The following is a 21,373-nucleotide window of genomic DNA, read 5'->3' as shown; positions in this document are numbered from 1 at the left end:
ATGGCGAACCGGCTGGGGCGCATCGTTCTTTTTACTTCCTTCGTGGCGGCCGAGCTGGTGCCGCCATTCTCGGCGTTCTTTCTTCAGATCCTGGAGACGTTCGGGATCCAGTTGGTGCATCTCAGCCCCAACTCCGTCATCATCCTGGCGGTCTTCGCCCACCTCTGTGAGATGTTCGTGGGGGTGCCGCCGTCGGTGACGCTCTTCCGGCACTTCTTCGTGCTACGGTCGGCCGGGAAGAAGAGGGGCCTCTCCACCGCGGACGTCGCCGGCTGCTGTAACTTCCAGCTGCGGGACGGCCTGGGGGAGCAATACATTCCCCATGTGCTGCGGAGCAAGTGGGAGGACTGGCGGCGCGACTGGTTCTACGTCGACGTTAGCCCCCACGACCGTCTGACTCTGCCGGAGATGGCGGCGGAACCCCAGAAGGCGACCTGGGAGGTGTCGCCGCAGATGGACGCGCGGATGGCGTCGGTCTTGGAGCGCATCGACCTCCTGCGCCAGGCCGGACTTACTTCGGTGATGGTGGTGGCGGACTACCTGCGCCGCCGCCTGGCGCCCCTGCGGGAGCGGACCCGGCCCTGCTGGTTTTACACCGGCTCCCAGGACATCACTCGGACCCAGATCGACGAGGAGTGGGACCTGGGTAGGCCGGCGCTGAGGGGCCTGCTCTGGGTGGTGATCGGGGTGGACGACCTGAGCCAGGCGGAGCTCCCGTGGAAGGAGATGGCGCTCTGCGCCAATCCTGACCGGGTGGCGCTGCAGGCGAAGCTGCTGGAGTTCGACGCCCAGGGGCTGGTCGACAGGCCAGGGCACCGAAATTCCAGGACCATTCAGATCCCTGGGGCGGACGAGGCGGCCGGCGAGGAGGCCGCAAGCGATCCGGCGCAGACCGGTGGCCCGGGCACCGCAGGCGGCGAGCCGCAGGCCAGCGATGGGGCTGCTGCGGGTAGCAGCCGCCAAGCTGGAGAAGGAGGCGCCGCCGACAGCGGGGCGGCGATAGCGCCGGGGGACAGAGGGAAGCGCCCCCGGACTTTCGTTCCTGCGCCGGCGTCCCCGCTGTCGCCGTCGCCTGGCGAGGAGGGAGGCCGGGGTGGTCATTCGTCCAGCGCGGGGCCGTCGACGGGTGCGGCATCTGCGGTTCTGGAACCAGACTTTGATCTGCTTGGGTCTGGTCTGGAGCCCGGAGACCGCACGGCGGCCCCGCAGAGCCCCCCGCGGAAGAGGAGGAGGGAGGACTCCAGGCCCACGCCATCGGGCCCGGGGTACAGGATCCCGGCATCGAGATGGCAATACCGAGGACCCAAATCTGCGTGAGTTTTTTCCCCCTTTCTTCGTGAGCATGCCTCGCCCGGAGCGGCTTTGGAGACCAACCTTTGCTTTTCTTCTGCAGGCCGCCGACGGAGGCGCTGAGGCCGGCTCTAGCCCCCGAGCCGAGCGCGCCTGAGCCAAGTGCGCCGGTGGAGCCGGAGCCGCCAAGCGCGCCGACCGAGACGGAAACACAGGTGCCGCCCAGCCTCGAGCGGGTGGCAACAGCCGTGCCCGAGCAGCCGGCGCCGGCTGAGTCCGCCCCGAGCGCGTCCAGTGTGGGGCGGTCAACTTCGTCGTGGGCGGTGCCTGCATGGCAATTTTCGGGGACCCCGAGCCCCTTGGAGGAGGCTCGCAGGGGACCCAGCGCCCAGCCGTCGCCCAGCCAGCCCGCCGATCCCCTCCCAGTCTTGCTGGGAAGCGCCCGGGAGGTGATCGGGCGGCTGGAGGCGGCCGTGGCGGGGGAGATGATGCAGCTTGAGGCGAACCGCGCCGCCCTTGCTGCGGAGAGGGCGCAACTTGTCGCGGGCTGGCGCCTTTTTGAGGCCCGCGTCACCGCGGCGCGCGCCGCCAACGAGGGCGAGCGACGCGCCCTGGAGGAGGAGCAGAAGGCCCTAGAGGGCACCAGCGCGGAAGCGGCGCTGGAACGAGAAGAAACCGCCCGCCTGGCCGAGGCGTCACAGCAGCAAGTTGCTAAGGCGCTCGCCAGGGAGAGTCAGGCGCAGGCGCGGGAGGAGACGGTTCTGACCCGCGAGAGGGCGGCGGAAGCCTCCCAGGCTGAATTGGCTCGCCTGAAAGGCGAGGTTGACCAGGTCTGCGCCGACCTCCAACACCGGGAGGAGGAACTCCAGAGCCGGGAGGAGGACGTCGCGATCAGGGGTGCCCGGGAACTTGGTTCTCACGGCTGGGGCGCCCGAGCACCAGGGGGCGCATGAGGAGCCCGGGATCAGGCGATCCCGACCATTCACGCCTGAGCGGTGGGACCACCCGAGGACCCTTAGGGACGAGCAGCGACCTGGGCGCCGAGGCCTTCACGGTCGAGCTGCTTTTACTTTTGATTGTCGATCTGTGACTTGAGAAAAATAGAGAAAATTTTTGCTTAGTGCGCTCTGTTAGTGCGGTACTCACTATGGACTGCTCTCGTTTTCGATCCGAGACCTCTCGAATGCCCAGACCGGCGGACAAGAGCAGTCAGAGGTATAACCCAGAGGTCCTATGGTTCGGTGGTGCCCGGGTATGACAGACCAGACCGAGCACCGAGAGCCCGCCCATGGGGCCTAGGCTCCGGACTACTCGAGCGGCTCGAGCGATGAGATTACCCGAGAACCCCAGGGGCTCGGTAGTACCCGGGAGACTGTCACGACACCGAACACCACAGCCTACCATAACAGATGTAAGTCAGCGGCAACTGCTCGCGCGCATGCTGATATGATAGATTGTGACAATCTCTTCCAGGAAAGGACTTGTTCTCGGTATACTAGGGATAAGAAATCTGACACAGAAGATGCTCAGAAGAGAGAAATTAGGAGAGTGAAGGAAGAGGAGGAGCAGGCCATGCGCGAGGCACTTGGCTTAGCTCCTAAGCGGAGTAATCGACCTCAGGGCGATCGTTTGGATACGCATGAATACGCTGAGCTGATTAAGAGAGGATCAACTGCAGAGGACTCGGGGGCAGGGCACGCTGAAGCAGCACAAGTGCAGGGCCTAGGTTTGTACAAGTAAGTATCCGGTTTTGAGAATAATTAATCCTCTTTTGAAATACAGTATCATATTGAAATAGTCGTCTGATTGATCTAATTAATCTGACAGTGTTATATATTGATATGTGACGAACATTTTAGTATTTTACCAATCTGATGCAAACTTGTCTCCATGTCTTGAGGGCTCCTCGTGACGAGGGAGAATCGAGTTGTTTTAAGCTTGATCCTCCCGAAATGATGCCCGAGCAGGCTGACCCTCCACCAGCAGTTAAGCAAGAAGATTATGAGGATGATAGAAAGGGGAAAAGGCGGCGTGACCGTGACGAGATGAGAGGGGAGAAAGAGGAAAACAGAAAATAGAGGAGGCGAGACAAGCACGAGAAAAGACATGACTCGGAGGACGGATCGAAGCGCCACCGCAAAGACAAGTAGAAGAACAAGTACGGAGTTTGATGGCAACACACGAGGTTGTAACTGAGTCCACCGGGTTCGATTCCGATTTTGGGTGTCGCACATCTTTGTAATGGTCTCCAATTTTTAAGCAAGACGAATTTGTTGTAGGTTCAAGTTCATTTTGTTTTTTCTTTTTGAAAATGAAGTTCGTTTTGTTGTTTCTTTTGAAAATGAAGTTCATTTTGGATTTTGGGAGCACACGAGTTAAAAAATGAATCACAGAAAAGCTAACGTAAGGAGGAGAGGGTGGCGGGTGAGCGAACCCGTCAATCACGGTAGCGGGACCCACCTGCAGTCTAACAGCCTTTACACGCAGCCAAGGGCAAATGTGTAACTTCATAAAGCAAGGTTAACTCACAACGAAGGCTTCGATTAATCCCCATCCCGAATAAATTGATCGATTCCTTGTTCAACTCACCGCCGCGGCAAGGAAGGAGACGAAGCGAAACGCTTCTCGAAGGTTCGCCCCCCCCCCCCCTCTCTCTCTCGACCCTTCCAGAGCCCTCCATTCCGCCCAGTTTGACCTCTTCCCACCCGAGATCCAATCGAATCGACACTCTCGATTTAATTCCTTTTCTTTAGGTGAATTCGCGTGCTGATTCGAGCTGTTTTCGATTACTAGGGTTTGGTTTCTGTTAGTAGCGTCTGTGGCGGGGCGATTCCGGGCGCCATGAACAGCAGCAAGCAGGCGCTGATATACAGCTTCGTGGCCAAGGGCTCCGTCGTGCTGGCGGAGCATACCGCCTTCTCCGGCAACTTCAGCACCGTCGCCGTCCAGTGCCTCCAGAAGCTTCCCCCCAACAGCACCAGATCCACCTACTCTTGCGACGGGCACACCTTCAACTTCCTCGTCGACCGCGGCTTCGGTATCATGCTCTTTCCCCTCAACCCCTTCTCTGGCTGCGCCTCTGTGCTGGGATGTTGAACTGTGACTTTAACTTGGGGCCATTGCATGCCGTGTGATGTAGTGTTCCTCGTGGTCGCGGATGAGGCGGTGGGGAGGAGCGTGCCGTTCGTGTTCCTGGAGAGGGTTAGGGAGGACTTCATGCAGCGGTATGGGTCCAGCATCGATGAGGAGGGGCAGCACCCGCTTGCCGATGATGCCGATGAGGATGACTTTCTGTTTGAAGATCGGTTCAGCATCGCCTACAACCTCGACCGTGAGTTCGGGTATGAAATTGCAGTCTGCGTTGGATTACATTTTGCTGTTCTGTCACTAAGGAAGAAGAGTGTGATTAGTATTTTTGTTTTATTGGTATATAGGCCGAGGTTGAAGGATCACATGCAGTATTGTGTTAATCATCCGGAGGAAATTAACAAGCTCTCCAAGGTAAAAGCACACCTCTCGGAGGTCAAAGGGATTATGATGGACAACATTGAGAAGGTATGCACTCAGGTTTAATGTTTACCATCCAGAGAGATAGCATGTCGCACGCATTTTACTGTTGACAAGCCCATTTTGTACAATTGAAGCTCTGTAATGTGATATCCTGTACACTTATAATTTCTTTGTTCCATTCAATTGGCATTTTGGGAAAGTAGAATGTTGTTTTGAGCACAAAATATTTCTTTATGGAAGCTATCATCATTGATGTCATCCTACAAGGGTATGCGTCAGCATTTGTGGATAAGCAACTGATTGTTGTAGGAAAACCTTTACAATGTTGCATGGATCACACATACATTCTTCTCGTTAGAAAGAAAGTATTTTTTGAAGTTTCTGTGGGATAGATTACTGTGTGGTAGAGCTGATGTGCCTGTTACATAAAAATAGCTACGTAGCAAGCAGTTTACGAGCATCTGGTGGTGTCATTGGGTACAACTTTAACAAGTAATGGCAGGATATTGTCCTTCTGTTTTAAACCAAGACATACCACTGTTGTTGCATTGACAAATCATTAGTGTTTACCTGTTTATTGTTCTATAAAGACATCTGTGGTTCTTTGATGGTTGCCTACTCTTATTCCTTAAGTCCTCAGCCTGCCAGCATTGCATGTTAATTGGGGGCATAGCTGTAGACAATAGAGATGAACCAACTCATCTATAATATTGTGTGAAATCAGCATTCGACATTGCGAACAATAGCTGCAGCTCCCTTTTATCTTTATAATCTTCCATATGAAGCACTCTAGTCTCTGACTTGCTGGACTCTTGCTTAGATATTGGATCGTGGTGAGAAGATTGAACTTCTGGTGGGTAAGACAGAAACCTTACAATCACAGGTATGTACAGTCTTTGGTGTATGCATTATGTGTGTGAAATCCTATTTGGTTAAGAGTGTGCAAGCGACTTTGACCGAGGAATGTGCTGTTGAATTTGCCTCAGGCTGACAACTTCCACAGGCATGGCAGAGAGCTTAGGCGAAAGATGTGGCTTCAGAACTTGAGGTTTAAGCTGATGGTGGGTGGTGGCATTGCGGCTCTGATTCTCATCCTTTGGCTGATGGTCTGCAGGGGCTTTAAGTGTTAGAGCATTCGAATTCGATGTGTTTAGTGCTCGGAAAGACCACCAAATAGCGCTTTTGAAGCGTTGTGTTGCACAGTTATCTTCTACTGGACCTCAACACACCGTGGCCCGTTGTCATGTTTCAAAAGATCATAGTAGTAGGGGGCTGGATTACTTGTGGGTGAAAGAGAAATGACACTATGACTTTATTATCTGTACATTCCAAAATGCAAGCTCTTATTATTTGAACTCGGGACCTTGTTTACTGGTGCTGTACTCAATAATCCTTGTGAATGCAGAATCTCTCAAGCCATGTGGCCCCCTCAATCATCCATGATTCCCTTGCGCTTTTTGTGTGGCTAGAATTCTATGTGTTGAGGTTGCAGCGATGTCTGTTTTCTGGACCGCCGAGAATCCTGACGAGATGATTGAAAGCGGGCACAGAATTCTAAACGTCTCCGGCCGGAGCAGAAACGATACAGAACGCCATTGAACTTGGGTTTTTATAGAACCCATAACGTTCAGCACGGGAGTGGAAACTGTAGGGTAGAAGAAGGGATGCTGTCGAGAGTGAAACCAAGGACCTCGCCGTCGCCGAAACAATGGGCCGCGAGACGTTCATGCACCACTCTCAATCAGCCGCTGGAGTTTGGAGACTATAATGTCAAGTTGCGAACTTATTTGGTGGCAACGAACAGGGTGTTTGGTCTAGTGGTATGATTCTCGCTTCGGGTGCGAGAGGTCCTGATTTTCTTCTTGTTTTGAGCTTGTGTATTTTTTGCTTCTGCCAGAGTGTAGTCTATGAACTGGTTTCTTTCGTTTTGGCAACAGCTTCGGAGGAGAAACATGATTCGGAGGTGTTTGGTGGCAGTGAAGGTTCAATTTTACCAGGAATTGAATTGATTCAACCATCAGCTTGCCCGTGTTGGAGCAGCTAGGGGCATGCACCATGCATGCGATTTCGAACACTAACTGACATTGCACGTGATGTGGATGGACCCCCTCCAACTCATCAACTTCCAGCTGCTATTGCTCTATCTATCCCTCCGGCACTGTTTTGGAATGGAACTGTACTGAACTACTTTGCCCCTGGGTTTTCATTTGAAAGTTTTTTTTTTTTTGGCCATCCAGCAGCAGCGTTCACTGCTTCCATGGCGGGGAGGTGGGTCTTGGGATGGAAGGGTGACGGCGGTATCCATGCTGGGGAGGTGGGTTGTGGGGTAGGGAGGTGGTGCTGGTGGAGAGGCGCGGCAACGCCGGCATCTACAGGAGGAGGTGAAGGAAGGAGGAAGAACTGGATGAGGGGTTTGTCGTGACTCTGTCGCTGGGAAGGATTGAAACGCACATGCCTCCCCCCTCCTTTCACACCCTCTACTTCCTCTCCTTTTTTCAACCCCTTTTCATGGTGGTGGTCTTAAGTGGCGATAGGTGTGAAGTCTGACATGTGGCCGCTGCATTAAGTGAAGGCGGTCCGCATTCATAGCTTGGTGAGAAAATGCTTGACTGAAGTTCAAGGGTTGGCCGATCGGGTCGTAGGTCGTGTTGGGTGGTCATCCATCACCGTTTAATGGTGGTGGCTAATTGTGTGTAGCTTTAGGAGAAGTGTGTGATCGGTCACCGGAGATTTTGTTGGGTCATAGATGCTTGTGAAGTGCTTAAGATACTCATGTTGTTCACCTCCTATCTGTTGGAGGACGTCGGTTGCTGGGAGTATTCGAGATCTCTCACTCTATCGAGTAAGAAAATATGTGCTAATGTATAGCAAGTATTTTGTTCGGAGTGTAGAGTGGTGTTGAGCTGTAAGTTTAGGTTTGAGGTTGCTTGGTGCACATCTTGTTTCTCATCGTCATCTTGTTTAGTGCAGAGACTAAAATATTATTTTATCTCGAAATAAAACTTACTTAGTCTAAAAATAGCCAAAAGTACAAGAATCACCACAAAACAGCTACCGCGGCTCCGGCACATGGATTCAAAACACTGTAGGGATGTAGGCCCAAACACCAATTCACACTCGACGAGGCCACGTTAACGGGCCTCTTGGGCCGAGCCCATCACACCTCGAACGTCGCGGCCCGTTGGATCCAACGGCTGGGACGGTGGGGGCGCGGCCGGATAAATCCCCCGCACCGGATCGCGCTGCTGCTGCCGCCGCAACCCAAAATTTCGAATTCTCCCTCTTCGTCTCCCACCCCGCTCCTCCTCCCAAATCGCACTCCCCTCGCCGGAGAAATTTTGAAATCCCCCCCTCCCGCCTCCCGCCGCCATGTCGTCGCGGCAGGACAAGGAGAAGGCGGTGAACGTGCAGGTCCTCCTCCGTTGCAGGTGCGCACCCACCGCTGTCCCGCTCACTCGCGCGCGGGAGGGCCAGCTCTCTCCGCACCCCAGATTCGTGGCCCTAATTGCGTGTTTCCTTGCGTCGCTTGCAGGCCGTTCAGCGACGACGAGCACAGGAGCAACGCGCCGCAGGTGGTCACCTGCAACGACTACCAGCGGGAGGTCGCCGTCACGCAGACCATCGCCGGCAAGCAGTTCGACAGGGTCTTCACCTTCGACAAGGTCCGCTGCGACATCTCCGAGATCTGGCATTTTGAAATGTTGGATGCCTTTTTTCCTTCTTGTTTTGTGCTTTTAAGTGCTGTAGGTATGCTGTTTTGGTGTGACGAATTCGAAATTTGCGAACGCGTGGCGAATCCCCACTTGTAGTTTTTTGTGGTTGTTGCGCTGATTGTGTGGTCACTATGGGCCATTTGATGCCTAGGGTTGGTTAATAATTTGAGCTGTTGTTCGCATCCAAGCTAGCTGAATCTGCAGCTGAATCGCCTACTTTGTCAATTAGAACGGCTGCACTTCACTAACAAAATCTGGAGCACTCATGATGTAATCGCACTGTTCATTTTTAGTTACGCTAATCTGAGTAGTCTATGCTAAAAGCTAGTGCTGGTGCGAGCGACATCATTTCGTTTCAGGTTTGGTTGGCCCGTGCAGAGGTATACTAATGCAGCACCCTCATTTTTTTTTCCAGGTTTTTGGGCCCACAGCAAAGCAGAGGGACTTGTATGACCAGGCGATTATCCCGATTGTAAATGAGGTCTTGGAGGGTTTCAATTGCACCATCTTTGCGTATGGCCAAACGGGCACAGGAAAGACATATACCATGGAAGGCGAGTGCAGGAGAGCCAAGGTAAGTCTATACTGCTGATGCTGTATCTCATGAGTGTATGTTTCTAGGTTGGCTCTTTCAATGTGTTTGAATGCTTGCAGAGCGGACCAAAGGGTCAGTTACCTGCAGATGCTGGGGTCATACCTAGGGCAGTTAAGCAAATTTTTGATACCTTGGAGAGGCAGAATACTGAGTACAGTGTTAAGGTCACGTTCCTGGAGCTCTACAACGAGGAAATCACAGATCTTCTTGGACCGGAGGAGATACCTAAGGTTGCTCTAGAAGATAGGCAGAAGAAGACCTTACCTCTTATGGAGGATGGGAAGGGTGGAGTGCTCGTGAGAGGTCTCGAGGAAGAAATTGTCATGAATGCTGATGAAATATTCTCTCTGTTGGAAAGAGGGTCTGCAAAGCGTCGCACCGCAGAGACACTGTTGAACAAGCAATCGAGGTTATTCTCATTCACTATCTTCTTTTGAACTGTACAGCTAAGGCAAACTTAAGTGCTTATTACAACGTTTAACATTTCAGTCGGTCGCACTCCCTTTTCTCAATCACCATCCACATAAAAGAGGCAACCCCTGAAGGAGAAGAACTGATAAAATGTGGGAAGTTAAATCTAGTTGACTTGGCTGGGTCTGAGAACATCTCCCGTTCTGGAGCTAGGGAGGTACTGTATTGTATGACTAGCTTAAATGCTGCTGTTTTGTACCTTCATCTAATAAGTATCGATTCTATGGTATTCTAAAGTAAGACACCTCTTCTTGATTGTAGGGACGTGCAAGGGAGGCGGGCGAAATAAATAAAAGCTTGCTTACTTTGGGCCGTGTGATTACGGCATTGGTCGAGCACCTTGGACATGTCCCTTACAGGTAAGCAGTATCAGCTAATTAAGTTAATGTGCATACAATAATTGCTCTGTGTTACCTTGGTTGGAAATTCTCTCGTCTTTCAGGGATAGCAAACTCACAAGATTGCTACGTGATTCGTTAGGAGGAAGGACTAAGACTTGCATTATTGCTACTGTTTCACCCTCCGTGCATTGCCTAGAAGAAACCTTGAGTACATTAGATTATGCGCACCGGGCAAAGAGCATCAAGAACAGACCTGAGGTGATTTGGCTTCACTTTCTCAAATTTGCAGAGTCAACGTGTTCGTGATTTCTTTTTTTCTTTTGTTTGTGTTGTAAATCTTGTTATCTGTATTCTGCTAGAGCAATTATTTATGGACATTTTATTCTCCAAGCCATAACTGAAAAGGCAAATGGGAGAACAAACTTGTGAACATATTTGCTGGAATATTTTGAGTTGGGAATTGGTATACTAGATATCATGCACTTTAATATGTGGAACTGAAAGATATGTATATCCAGAAAAATGCAATTTTTACAGCTGCACTATTTTATTCGTTTATCCAGCCACCTGCTAACCCTTCTTTTAGTGGTTATGCTGTTGCATATACCTTGCTAACATGCATACTTTGCCATAGGCTTGTGCTGATGAATATTTGGCATGAACTGTGCTATGAATTATTACTGCATTATTTCCATCTCATTTGATACTTAATTCGAGTGAATTGCACACTGGTTTACAACTGGATGTGTGTGTGTGATGTATATTCTACAATAATTGCTTTCTCTACATGGTATTCATTTTATGTAAGGAATATTCAATCATAACAATAAAAAAGTGGAAGCAGTTAAGATAGAACTTGCCCTTTTTTTAAAGGATCCGAACATCATGAACTCACTTTTGGGAAAACTCCATGCCCCTGTTAATTCCATGTTGACACCTGGGATTAGTTTCTTATACCTTTCTATATTGCAGGTAAACCAGAAAATGATGAAAACAACATTAATCAAAGATCTTTATGGTGAAATTGACCGACTTAAAGCAGGTCAGTAGTCAGTCCACATAATCAGTTTCATCTCATCGGGATGGTTACACAATAATCTCACAAAAGTTGACTGGTTACCAGAGGTATATTCTGCCCGAGAAAAAGTAGGAGTGTACATTCCCAAAGAAAGATATCAGCAGGAGGAAAATGAGAGAAAGGTAGTGTTTCACATGGCATGATGTTTCGAAGTTAGTCAATCTGAAGGGAAATCATTGTTTTTCACCCTTGAAATGACTTTTTTAATCTTTTTTTAATCAAGGCAATGGCGGATCAGATTGAACAAATGACTGCTTCCTTGGAAGCAAACCAGAAGGTAGGAATTCCCGAGACTGTTGTATGGTCATTATCGGTTCATAAAACCAATCCTTTTGCTTTGGTTTCAGCTAATTAGTGATCTGCAACAAAAGTACAATTCGGAGCTTCAACATTCTGCTGATATGAGCAAAAAGCTGGAAGTCACAGAGGTGAGTAGTGTTTTCCTAATTCTTGATACATTATGGTTATTTAAACCATAAGGCTTATGGCTTTGTGCTGTGATAGAAATGTCTGGACCACACAAGCAACCTGCTCTCGATGACGAAAGAAGATCTGAAACAGGCCCAATATAATATGAAAGAGAAAGATTTCATAATTTCAGAGCAGAAAAAAGCAGGTACATTTTATATTACATTTTCCATTCCAGAAAACCATTTATTTGGTTAGTTTTAACAGTGTTTTAACTCATTCTTTTCTGCCAGAAAATGCCCTAGCACATCAAGCTTGTGTTCTGAGATCAGACCTGGAGAAATTTAGTCGTGATAATGCTTCACTCTATTCAAAAATTGGTAAGCATTTTGGACTATTTCTGTGTCTCTTTATTACCATTGTCATTTCTATTAACTGGATTTTGAACATGATGAAACAGCTAAGGGAGAGAAGCTAAGTGCCACAAATAGGTCAGTGGTAAACTCATTTCAAACTGACCTTGCTTCGAAGTTGGATATTCTCTCCAATACTCTCAATGCATCCGTAGACCAACAAAATAAGCACCTAAAGTCTGTGGAGGACCTATGCCAATCTTGTGTTGATTCCCACGATAAGGTACATAATATTGATCCATAAATTGGCATGCCTATTTTCGCATAGGAATTACCTCGCTGCAGGACTCTATGATATATGTTACCTATTTTTTCTTCTGAACTTTTGAAGGCCACCTCGGAGCTGAAAAAGAAGATTTTGGCTTCCAAATCATTATACATGTCACATATGGAAGCCTTCCAAAATGTTGTGCTCTTACATAAAGCAAACGCAAATGCCACACTTGAGGATATATCATCCCTGTCCGCTGCAAGCTGTTGCAGTCTTGATCAGGTAAGTAATTTGTTTGCTTGTTTAGTTTAAACAAAATGCATTGCTCTCTAGTATTTGCTCGTACCCTTTGCTTCAGCTGTTCTCATGGCAATATCCTTGCTCACAGCTACTATCTTGTGTTGAGGGGGAGGCACAAAATATATTTATTGACATCCAGAATTTGTTAACCACCCACCGAAGTGAAATGACACACTTCACTCAAGAATTAAGGGAGGTCAGTTGCAATCACTGATGATTTACACTGCAGTTTTTCAGCATTTTAACTATGATAATCTCTTAGTTGTAATTTGTTCTTGCTGTTCTGTAGAGTTTCCGAATTAGCTTGGACAGGGCGAGAGAGATGTCTAACTTCATTATTGGGCTCTTTGACAAGTACGTTGAGGAAACCTCCAAGTTGCATAGCCACTCAAACAATACTCATGAAGCACAAATGAAAAGCCTTGAAGATTTTCAGAAGGCTTATGAGGTGAGCTATCTACCCTTATTTTCTCTCACTGGCAAAATTTGGTTGGTGTATATCTAACACCACCACCTGGTGCAGGAACAATCAAAATTGGAGGAACAGAAGCTTCTGGCGGACATTAGCAGTTTGGTGTCTAAACATGTTACTCGACAAAGGGAGCTGGTGCGTCCATTCATTTGGTTCATGACCACCATATAGCATCACTATGTTGGTATAGAAGCCTGACATACCCTTTCCTGCAGGTGGGTGTTAAATTAAACTCTCTGGGTGATGCTGCCCGTGGAAACAAGGCATTTTTGGATGAGCACACATCCACCATGGAGTTTGTCACAAAGGACGCTAAGAGGAAGTGGGAAATATTTGCCGAGCAGGCGGAGAATGACTGCAAAGTTGGCTCCAGCTTCTCTGCAGCTAAGCACTGTCGCATGGAAACCATGTTGCAGGAGTGGTATGCCTGAACACGCATGGAACTATTTCGCTCATCGTTGAAGTTGGGTTTCTCTAACGTTCATTTGCATTTGACTTATCCAGCACATGCACTGTTGACTCCGCTGTTCAGCAATGGAAGAAGTCACATGCTGCTGTTAATGATCTCAGCAGACAACAAGTAGCTGAAGTTGAAGCACTCGTCAGGCAAGTAGATTATTTCTGTTTATCTTCAAACTTCTTGATACCACAAACCAATAAATTGATGACTACGATGGTCACAATTTGCATGCCAGCGCATAATCGAAGAACAACCTTCTTAATAAAAAAAATTGCATGCTATCAGATAACCATGGAAGCGGCACATGCCATCTAGGGGCAGTAGCAATACCCGAGCAAGTACTTCTCCAAAACCATGTATTGATTAGCCTTTAATGTTGATTGGTTGTCGTGGACTTTTCAGGACCGGAATTGAGAACAATGAGCAACATGAAGCGGAGATTGCATCATCTCTAGCTGTGGCTGAAGAACATGCATCCATTAGCAGCAAGGACATAACCCAGGACATCGACAGTACTTTCTTGGCACTCAATCTGTTTATCTTACTCACAATCATAGAGTTCCTTCCCTGATCTAGACCTCGTAACATGTCAAACTTGGTGCAGATCTACTGGATGAGGCACGTAATTCGAGTTCAATGGTGGTGTCAACGGTTGAGGCTCACTTTGCTGAGCTGCAGCAGCTGCAAGAGAACCATTCCGGCCAGGCTGCCGGCATCAACACGCACGCTGACAAGGCTTTCCAAAGCAGTTACAAGGTTAGATGGAAATCAAGCGAAACATCATTGACAATTCCCATCTCTCTTGTCTGAACTTCCCAACAATTGGTGTTCTTGCAGGATTACGAGCCCACCGGTGAAACCCCGGCAAGGTCTGAGCCTGAGGTTCCGAGCAAAGGCGCCATCGAGTCGCTGCGGGCGATGCCCATGGAGTCCCTGATGAACGAGTTCCGCGAGAACCACCCTTACGAATCGAGCAAAGAGCCCAGGCCGTCGCTCATCCCTCGCTCGCCGCTCGCGACACTCAACTGAGACCACGGAAGCCGCTGTTGTGATACATAATCACATCCCTGTGTGCAGTGTAATCTTATTAGCCGGTAATGGTGTCCTTGTTGTGCTAGGTTAATTGTGGGGTGTGAGCTGCCTTGGCTTACCCCGGTCCATTTCTGTTCCCATTACATAATCTGTAGCATTTTGTTCTGTGATACTCATTTGAATGGCATGAAACATTGCTTTGGAATTTTGAAAGTTGCATTGCATTGCATTGTGCCAATAAGTGATAGCGTTTTGAGCGTTGCACAAAAAAGAAGAAGATAGGGTTTAAGAGCATCTCCAATTAACTAGCCATCCCACTCTCCATTGCGCAAACAAAATTAACCTTTCGATTGTACATGGATCTCAAATAAATTCCTAAAAATCTACAAAATTTCACCAACATTTTCTTTTGTGATAGATTAATTTCTAAGATTATTTTTAACCCTAAGTTATATTGTGAAAAAGTAAATTCCTTTGTAATTCTCTATTTATATGTATTTTATTATTTTATATGATATTCTTTTTTTAATTCAATTTAAATTCGAACCTATATAAAATTTAGTTGTCAGAAATATAACTGTTGCAAATATTTGTTATTTGTATGATACTAATAAAATATAAGTGAGTAAAATTTAAAAAGCAAGATTTAAAAAGTTAGTTAGAGCATATAGAGAAATAAAAAGTGAATCTTTTGAAAAAGCTCTAGCATAAAGAGCAGGATTTAGAGATCACATTCAGGTGAGGTAGAGCTGCATCTCCGAGCGGTTGTCCTGTTCGATGACCTCCAGGAAGACGGGGTCGACGACGATGTGGCTGTCGATGCGGACGGAGAAGCGGCGGGACCAGAGGAGCACGGCCGCTTCGCCGGCGATCTCGACTGCCGCATCCAGCTCCATGTGGCGGCGCGTGGCGTCTGCGAGGACGGAGCGCGCGTGGCTCGCGAGCTCGACGCCGTCGAGGCGGGCGGGGAGGTGGAGCAGGCGGCAGGAGGTGGCCGGCTGCTCGCCGGCGTCGAGGCGGGCCGTGCCGAGGTGCGCGCCGCCGTAGAGGATGGAGACGGTGGAGGCGCCGTATCGCACGGGCACGACGTTGGGGTTGGTGGCGTGCACGGTGAGGGTGAGCCCGATGTCCAGCGCCGCCGGCAGCCGGAAGTGGAAGGTGGACAGGCTGATGGAGATGAGCTCGAAGCTCGGGTCCCGCGGCCTGCACAGCACAACGGCCGCCGCCGCCGCCGTCGTGGCCGCGCCAGTGAGCGCCGAGCCCCAGCTCCACCGGCGGCGCGACGGCGGGGACGACGCCCCGTCCATGGCTTGCGATTCGGTGCCGTTGCGTGCGGCGTGAGTGAGGTGGTTTGGTTCGGAGCTGCAGGCGAGGTTTTGGTGAAGGCGACCTCATCCAATCTGGATGGCTTTGGTGAAGGGGATCACTCACTCTTGATTTGTGAATCAACGGTTTGATTTGCCTCTCTCGGAGCTCGAGAGAGATGGTCAATCGCTAATGGAACGGATGATTTCAAGATCCGAGATAAAAGGGAACAATTCGTTCACGTGTGCATGATCTATTTGCCCTCTCCCTTCTCAGCTTCACTGTTTCTTGGAAAGCAACCTCACTCACCACTAAAATGAGCAACCGGATTTGCAACAACTTCAAAACCGCATAGATGAAACCGGTTGTGCATCATACAGAATTTGAGGTTCTCTGCTTCTTTTCTTTTATTTTCTTGAAAAGAACAGAATTTACATGGTCAACACACGGTTGCGTATCAACATTTGAGATGTGGCAGGCACTCTATGAACATTTAACTGGAATAAAGAGAATATGTTGTCTTCAAGTACTCTATGATTTCAGCGCTTTCAAACATCTTGACTCCGGTGTTAGGATCTTCGAGGTAAGGCACCTGCGAAGCCAGTAATATATATCACATACTGGTTATTGGGTAATTAGTTACTTACTGTTAACAGACCAAGTGATGGCATAATTGGAACAGTTCCATCACCTGAGAAACAACCACAAGTTAAGGAAGCTAACAGGAAGAGCTTCTAACGCAAATGGGGAGGGAGATATGTCGAATACACACCATATTTGCTGGCCAGGTATTTTATGATTTCGTCTGATTCATACATGGCGACCCCTGTGTTTGGATCCACCTGTAATATACGAGTACCTTAGATGAAGATAAGAACTGAACTGATTTCGCTTTCATTGCATAACCGCATCTTTTTTTTCTTTTTCTTTTTTTTGGAAAGGTAAGAAGAACAACCCTATTTCCCTCAATGAAGGAAATACGGCGCATTACATCAATACGGCAAAAACCCATTTTGCCGGGGATTCAAAAGTCTGGAAACAATTAATGTCACACAATGGTGAATCTATGACCACGCTTGTTTATCAAATATAGTTCAGACATCACATTTCAGTATTTCAAAGATATGTAGAGCTGACGGGGTAGATATTGAATATGAGTATATGACCTAACACACCAAGGAAAATCGGAAATTGTCTACGATGGCTTGCATACCATGTAAGGGAACTGTTTCTTTCCACCCATCTCTAAAACTTTCGGACGGAAGGTTGGGCCGTTTTAAGGACAGGGGTAATATAAAACATCTAGGTCCAAGACAGATACCATCTCCCTGACCTGCAAATTTTACATGACGAACATAAACAGCAAAATTGTTCATGTGTATGAAGAATGACAGGTGCAAAATGCAGATGCAGAATACTCGGGATATTCACCTTTCAACAAAATGGACAGCTGCATGTATTCATCAGAAAATCTTACGGATTGATACCAACAATAGAAAGAAAGGCCATACCCCTCAAATTCGTATACCTCAACAGTTTTTTCTGGTCGAGTGCACTGCTCTATCTTTGATGTCTCCTTCACCTTCCAAGCTAAAATAAGAGACATTCGTATGATGTTGCGTTCTATTCAATCTACAGATCTAGACTGGTACTGAACAAGTAAAGTTTATAGAACTACTTATATTCTGCTCGCTGCACCTTATTATATGATTCTTGGCCTTTTCTTTTCATGATATGGTCAGGGAAAAAAAATTGAAAACTTAATCATACCTCGGCTGTAAAATGAAAACTTAATACTTGCTGTAAAGAAATTCACCTTGTAAATCTGATGGTACCTCGGCTGGAGAAACAAATGATGCCGAATACCTACAGATTGAAATGATACAGACCAGTATATTAAAGAACGTTTCGAAAAAGAGTACTCATTGTTGGATCCAAAAGTTTCCAACTCGCATCAAACCGGAGTCTTATAGTGAGGTATACAGTATACATCGGAAGTTCGGAACAAGGTAGATTTCACTAGTTTAACGCTCCATACTTCATAGAGAAGAAAAATACACCCCTTTTTCAGAGCAGAGCTACCAATTTTCCCACTAGTAAAGTGCATGCGAGACTCGAAACTCGTTTCCTGGTTGGAGGAGTTGCAAACACATCCTTAATTTGATTTGATAACAAGTGCCTTGTCTTGTGCTACTAGTAACAACCAGTGATTGGTTGAGGAGCGAGGAGGCCGTAGGCATTGAGGAGGAGAAATTACAGAGAGGCGTGCCGGCGCGTACCATAGGACGAAGATGCCGATGCCGAGGCGGAATGACCCCGAGCGAGGCTCCGATCACGCTGCCTTCCTGGCCGGGCTTGACCTCTAACCGCTTGGGCTCCGGCGGCGGCGCGAACTCCACCGGCTCGGGGGCAGCGGTGTCCGGCTGGGCCCTGACAAGAGTGGTCCTTGCACGCACACTATGGCCAGGGGCTGCGCAGCGGGAGAGGAGGAACGCTGGCCGGGGGAGCGCCGCCGCGGGAGCCATGGAAGCGATTGGTTTGTGGAGTGGGTGGTCGGACGAGTCACGGGCACCACGGTCTGGAAATGGAATAACGACCAGGGTGGCTTCTGCTAGCTGACATGTGGGCCGACCTAGTCCTCTCTCAGCGCGGCGTGCGCAGCAGCAGCAGCAACGTCGCCGCCGAACTGCCGGCCGTTCTCTAGGTCGCCGGCTTGCACGACGACGGCGAGGCCCATGCTTGATCCTTCAGTGTTCAGCCCCCGTCGTCCGCTTCAGGATTTGGTTTCCGGGCGGAGACGTGGATAGCGTAGGAAAAAACAGCGGGCTTTCAAGTCAAACGCGTGGCGGGGCCGATCGAGAAGCGGTCGGCGGCGGCCGCGGGAAAGCTTAGCGTGGGCTATCTGTCTCCTGCCCGGCGGTGGAGGTCGCGTCGTGGCCTTGCCAGGACAAGCGGTTGCTTAGCCTGGTCGCTCACGCGTCGTGTCGCTGGGAATTGCAGAGTATTTTAGCGTCACCCCGCGCCGCTTCCGACCGGCATCACACCCCACGCGCCCCTGCTGACCACCTCACCGGCCACCAACACAAAGCACCCCACCTCCCTCCGATGGCTGGCTACAACCGCTACGGCCACGGCTACGACACACAGGGCTACGGCGGCGGCGGCGGCGGCGGCTACGGCCAGGCGCCTCCTCCCTCTGCGCCGCCCGCGCCTCCCTCCTCTTCCTACGGCCACGGCCAAGGCGGGTACCCGCCCTCCTACCCGCCGCCGCTGCAGACGGCTGGGGGATTCGGCTTCGGCTTCGGCGGCGTCGCGTTCCCGCCGGGGACGCACCCGGACGTGGAGCGCGCGTTCCGGGCCGCCGACCGAGACGGCAGCGGCGCCATCGACGAGCACGAGCTGCAGGGCGCGCTCTCCTCGGCCTATCACCGGTTCAGCATCCGCACAGTCCGCCTCCTCATGTTCCTATTCATTAACCCCGCAACCTCTTCGCCGTCACGGATGGGTAAGCATACTCCTCAATCCCTTCCTGCTTCAAGGATTTATTATATTTGGCTCTGCGATTTGTGATGCTCCGAGGATAGTGATAGATTCATTCCCAACAGTGCCACCAATCTTTCTTGGTTGTTCTAGTGAATCGACTGTCTGGAAAAAAGGTTGCTTTTTTCCCCTTCTGATTGGTAGATGTTGAGCTGTGTTCATCGAATTGGATAGCTAAGTATGGCCGGGAGTTACAGGAGTGTCATTGCTACCACGAAATTTTTTCAGTTGTTCCATTTCAATCGATCATTTCACGGAGCAATGTGAATATTTGATAGCAGGTTGATCCTAGTATGTGCTGAAACCTGAAATGGTACTGCACTAGATGCTTGTATTGTTGCTTCTTCAGATAATATGATTATTCAGGCGATGCTGAGAAAAAGGGCAGTTATTACTGTACATCGTGGGAGTTACTTTACCGTTCCTTCCTATTTTAGGGACAAATGGGACTTGCTTCTCTTTTATGTAAAGCTTCTGGTTTGTTTCATTCTGTGCCCTCGCGAGTTAGCGTTAATCTGTTCTCTTTCTTCAGGAGCTTTGCTGTGTTTATTTTCTTCAAAGCAGCTCTGCCATTTTGGTTGTCGGAAATCGAAATTGTGTACACAAGTTACTGATTTCTTGCTGCTTCCATGTTGCAGGGCCAGCAGACTTTGTGTCGCTCTGGAATTGCCTTAGGCAATGGCGGGTGAGTAATTGGAGATTTTTGTACATCAATTTACAAACACAATGCACAGTTGCTAGATTCTCATTGTGGAAGTACTCCAATTTGTGATGCTTAACATTGTCTTTAGATCTACATCGCTCACAATAACTTTAATTTATATACATATAGTACCACAGACCATCAATTTGTCTTTCTTATAGAGGAATCTTATGAATAATCGAAATTGATTTCTTATCAAGAAAACAACAATGCCAGTGGATACCATGTTTCTCTGTTAGGAACAGCTGGCATTCCAATCATATGTAATGACGAAAGATGTCAAAAAGGGTAAAATAGCATCGGTGCCATGATCTTTTTATTTTGCACTATCATCTAGCCTTAACTTAAAATTAGTGGATCTGCTTATTTATTTTTCTTCATGGTACAATCTAGGGCATTTTCGACAGATATGATAGGGATCGGAGTGGAAAAATCGACTCCCGTGAGTTGACAGAAGCGCTCCGCAGCATTGGATATGCTGTTCCACCTTCTGTTATTGAGCTTCTTATAGCGAACTACAACAATGGTGTATCCTGCAATGGTGCTCTAGACTTTGACAACTTTGTGGAGTAAGTATATTTGTCACGAGAAAGTATCTTGCTATTACTCGTTTCTCATTCCCTCTTTTGGAAAATGGATCCTGACTTGATATATTTTCTGTTTTGCAGATGCGGGATGATTGTGAAGGTATGCTTGTTTTCTTCTATACTACAGCCTATGGAGCGAAGCAAAGGTTTCAAGTTGTTACTGATAAATATTTGTTCCATTTTTGTTTTATTTAGTGTTTAACGGAAAAATTCAAGGAGAAGGATACCCGCTACACCGGCTCAGCAACGCTCACATATGATGGATTCTTGTCAACTGCCATCCCCTTCATCGTCCCTTAGCTTCTTTGGTTTCTTTAGACCAATCAGGCTGTATGTTTGTACCTTTCTAGTTATGATTATAGTGGAAGTGTTCTCCCCTAGCTTGTGCAAAATGGAATTTTTGTGTCCAGTGAGTATTGTTATGTCAGTGTTTATAACCCTGCCCCTTTATTCTTGCAAATATACTTGATGTGTATAACTTCGGTTTGTAAATTAACTTTGAGGTATAGTTTCGTGAAATCATCTTCTTCTTTTGGAGGACTATGAAATCAACTTTAAAGGATGGTAAGGCCATGTATCGTCACAGCATTATAATACCGGCTAAACCTGTAATTTCATCCTGATCATCAGACATCAATTCTGGGATGGCACGTTTGGGAACAGATTTCTTTTCTAGTGTTTTTACTGAGATTTCAGGACGTCATTGCTCATAACTATTCTGGATTGTGATTGCTTAATTATGCCAGTTGAAACGACACCGTTTGTCCTCCGACGTACCTTCTTACACATATGAACAGGGTACTACAAACAATGCATCAAATTAAACAAAAATCTATCGATCCTCTGAAGCCAAATCTAACGAGTTGAGAACTGATCGACAGTTTTCAGACGAAATACATGCATACGCCATCAAGAGAAGCTCACAACCAACGAGCTACAACATT

The 21,373-nt window shown here is 48.4% G+C and overlaps 4 protein-coding genes and 2 pseudogenes across 5 annotated transcripts; 4 read left to right on the top strand and 2 right to left on the bottom strand.

Moving 5' to 3' along the window:
* On the top strand, nucleotides 1-3,461 carry LOC133898676 (uncharacterized; annotated as a pseudogene).
* A 347-nt stretch (nucleotides 3,462-3,808) lies between these two features.
* On the top strand, nucleotides 3,809-6,155 carry LOC133899247 (vesicle-associated membrane protein 727-like). 2 transcript variants are annotated; one of them, XM_062340227.1, is made up of 6 exons: nucleotides 3,809-3,921; nucleotides 4,084-4,327; nucleotides 4,430-4,631; nucleotides 4,725-4,845; nucleotides 5,621-5,683; nucleotides 5,787-6,155. In XM_062340227.1, the coding sequence occupies exons 2-6, from the start codon at nucleotides 4,132-4,134 to the stop codon at nucleotides 5,928-5,930; spliced, it is 726 nt and encodes a 241-aa protein (XP_062196211.1). In that variant the 5' UTR covers nucleotides 3,809-3,921; nucleotides 4,084-4,131; the 3' UTR covers nucleotides 5,931-6,155. The 2 variants fall into 2 exon arrangements, with proteins under 2 accessions (XP_062196211.1, XP_062196210.1); XM_062340226.1 differs by having other exon boundaries at nucleotides 3,849-3,921; nucleotides 4,044-4,327.
* Nucleotides 6,156-8,037: 1,882 nt separating this feature from the next.
* LOC133898968 (kinesin-like protein KIN-5C) lies at nucleotides 8,038-14,600 on the top strand. The gene is made up of 23 exons (XM_062339809.1): nucleotides 8,038-8,228; nucleotides 8,333-8,462; nucleotides 8,929-9,087; nucleotides 9,168-9,517; nucleotides 9,598-9,736; nucleotides 9,841-9,938; nucleotides 10,022-10,178; nucleotides 10,893-10,962; nucleotides 11,044-11,120; nucleotides 11,222-11,275; nucleotides 11,346-11,426; nucleotides 11,503-11,614; nucleotides 11,700-11,786; nucleotides 11,867-12,042; nucleotides 12,151-12,312; nucleotides 12,419-12,526; nucleotides 12,620-12,778; nucleotides 12,854-12,937; nucleotides 13,018-13,223; nucleotides 13,307-13,408; nucleotides 13,665-13,774; nucleotides 13,867-14,018; nucleotides 14,100-14,600. The coding sequence occupies exons 1-23, from the start codon at nucleotides 8,170-8,172 to the stop codon at nucleotides 14,289-14,291; spliced, it is 3,024 nt and encodes a 1,007-aa protein (XP_062195793.1). The 5' UTR covers nucleotides 8,038-8,169; the 3' UTR covers nucleotides 14,292-14,600.
* Nucleotides 13,725-15,831, bottom strand: LOC133898971 (uncharacterized). The gene is made up of 2 exons (XM_062339812.1): nucleotides 15,027-15,831; nucleotides 13,725-14,287 (listed from the first exon to the last, which is right to left on the bottom strand). Exon 1 carries the CDS (start codon nucleotides 15,599-15,601, stop codon nucleotides 15,029-15,031), a length of 573 nt encoding a protein of 190 aa, XP_062195796.1. The 5' UTR covers nucleotides 15,602-15,831; the 3' UTR covers nucleotides 13,725-14,287; nucleotides 15,027-15,028.
* A 143-nt stretch (nucleotides 15,832-15,974) lies between these two features.
* Nucleotides 15,975-18,180, bottom strand: LOC133898972 (uncharacterized; annotated as a pseudogene).
* A 125-nt stretch (nucleotides 18,181-18,305) lies between these two features.
* LOC133898969 (calcium-binding protein CBP-like) lies at nucleotides 18,306-20,948 on the top strand. Its single transcript, XM_062339810.1, has 5 exons — nucleotides 18,306-19,104; nucleotides 19,778-19,824; nucleotides 20,236-20,411; nucleotides 20,511-20,529; nucleotides 20,625-20,948. The coding sequence occupies exons 1-5, from the start codon at nucleotides 18,705-18,707 to the stop codon at nucleotides 20,727-20,729; spliced, it is 747 nt and encodes a 248-aa protein (XP_062195794.1). The 5' UTR covers nucleotides 18,306-18,704; the 3' UTR covers nucleotides 20,730-20,948.
* The last annotated feature ends 425 nt before the right edge of the window (nucleotides 20,949-21,373 follow it).

Source organism: Phragmites australis, chromosome 18, assembly GCF_958298935.1.
Source record: "Phragmites australis chromosome 18, lpPhrAust1.1, whole genome shotgun sequence".
Classification (NCBI taxonomy): Eukaryota; Viridiplantae; Streptophyta; class Magnoliopsida; order Poales; family Poaceae; genus Phragmites; species Phragmites australis.
Note: the sequence above shows the minus strand (reverse complement) of the source record. Positions and strands in the feature narration are given on the sequence as shown.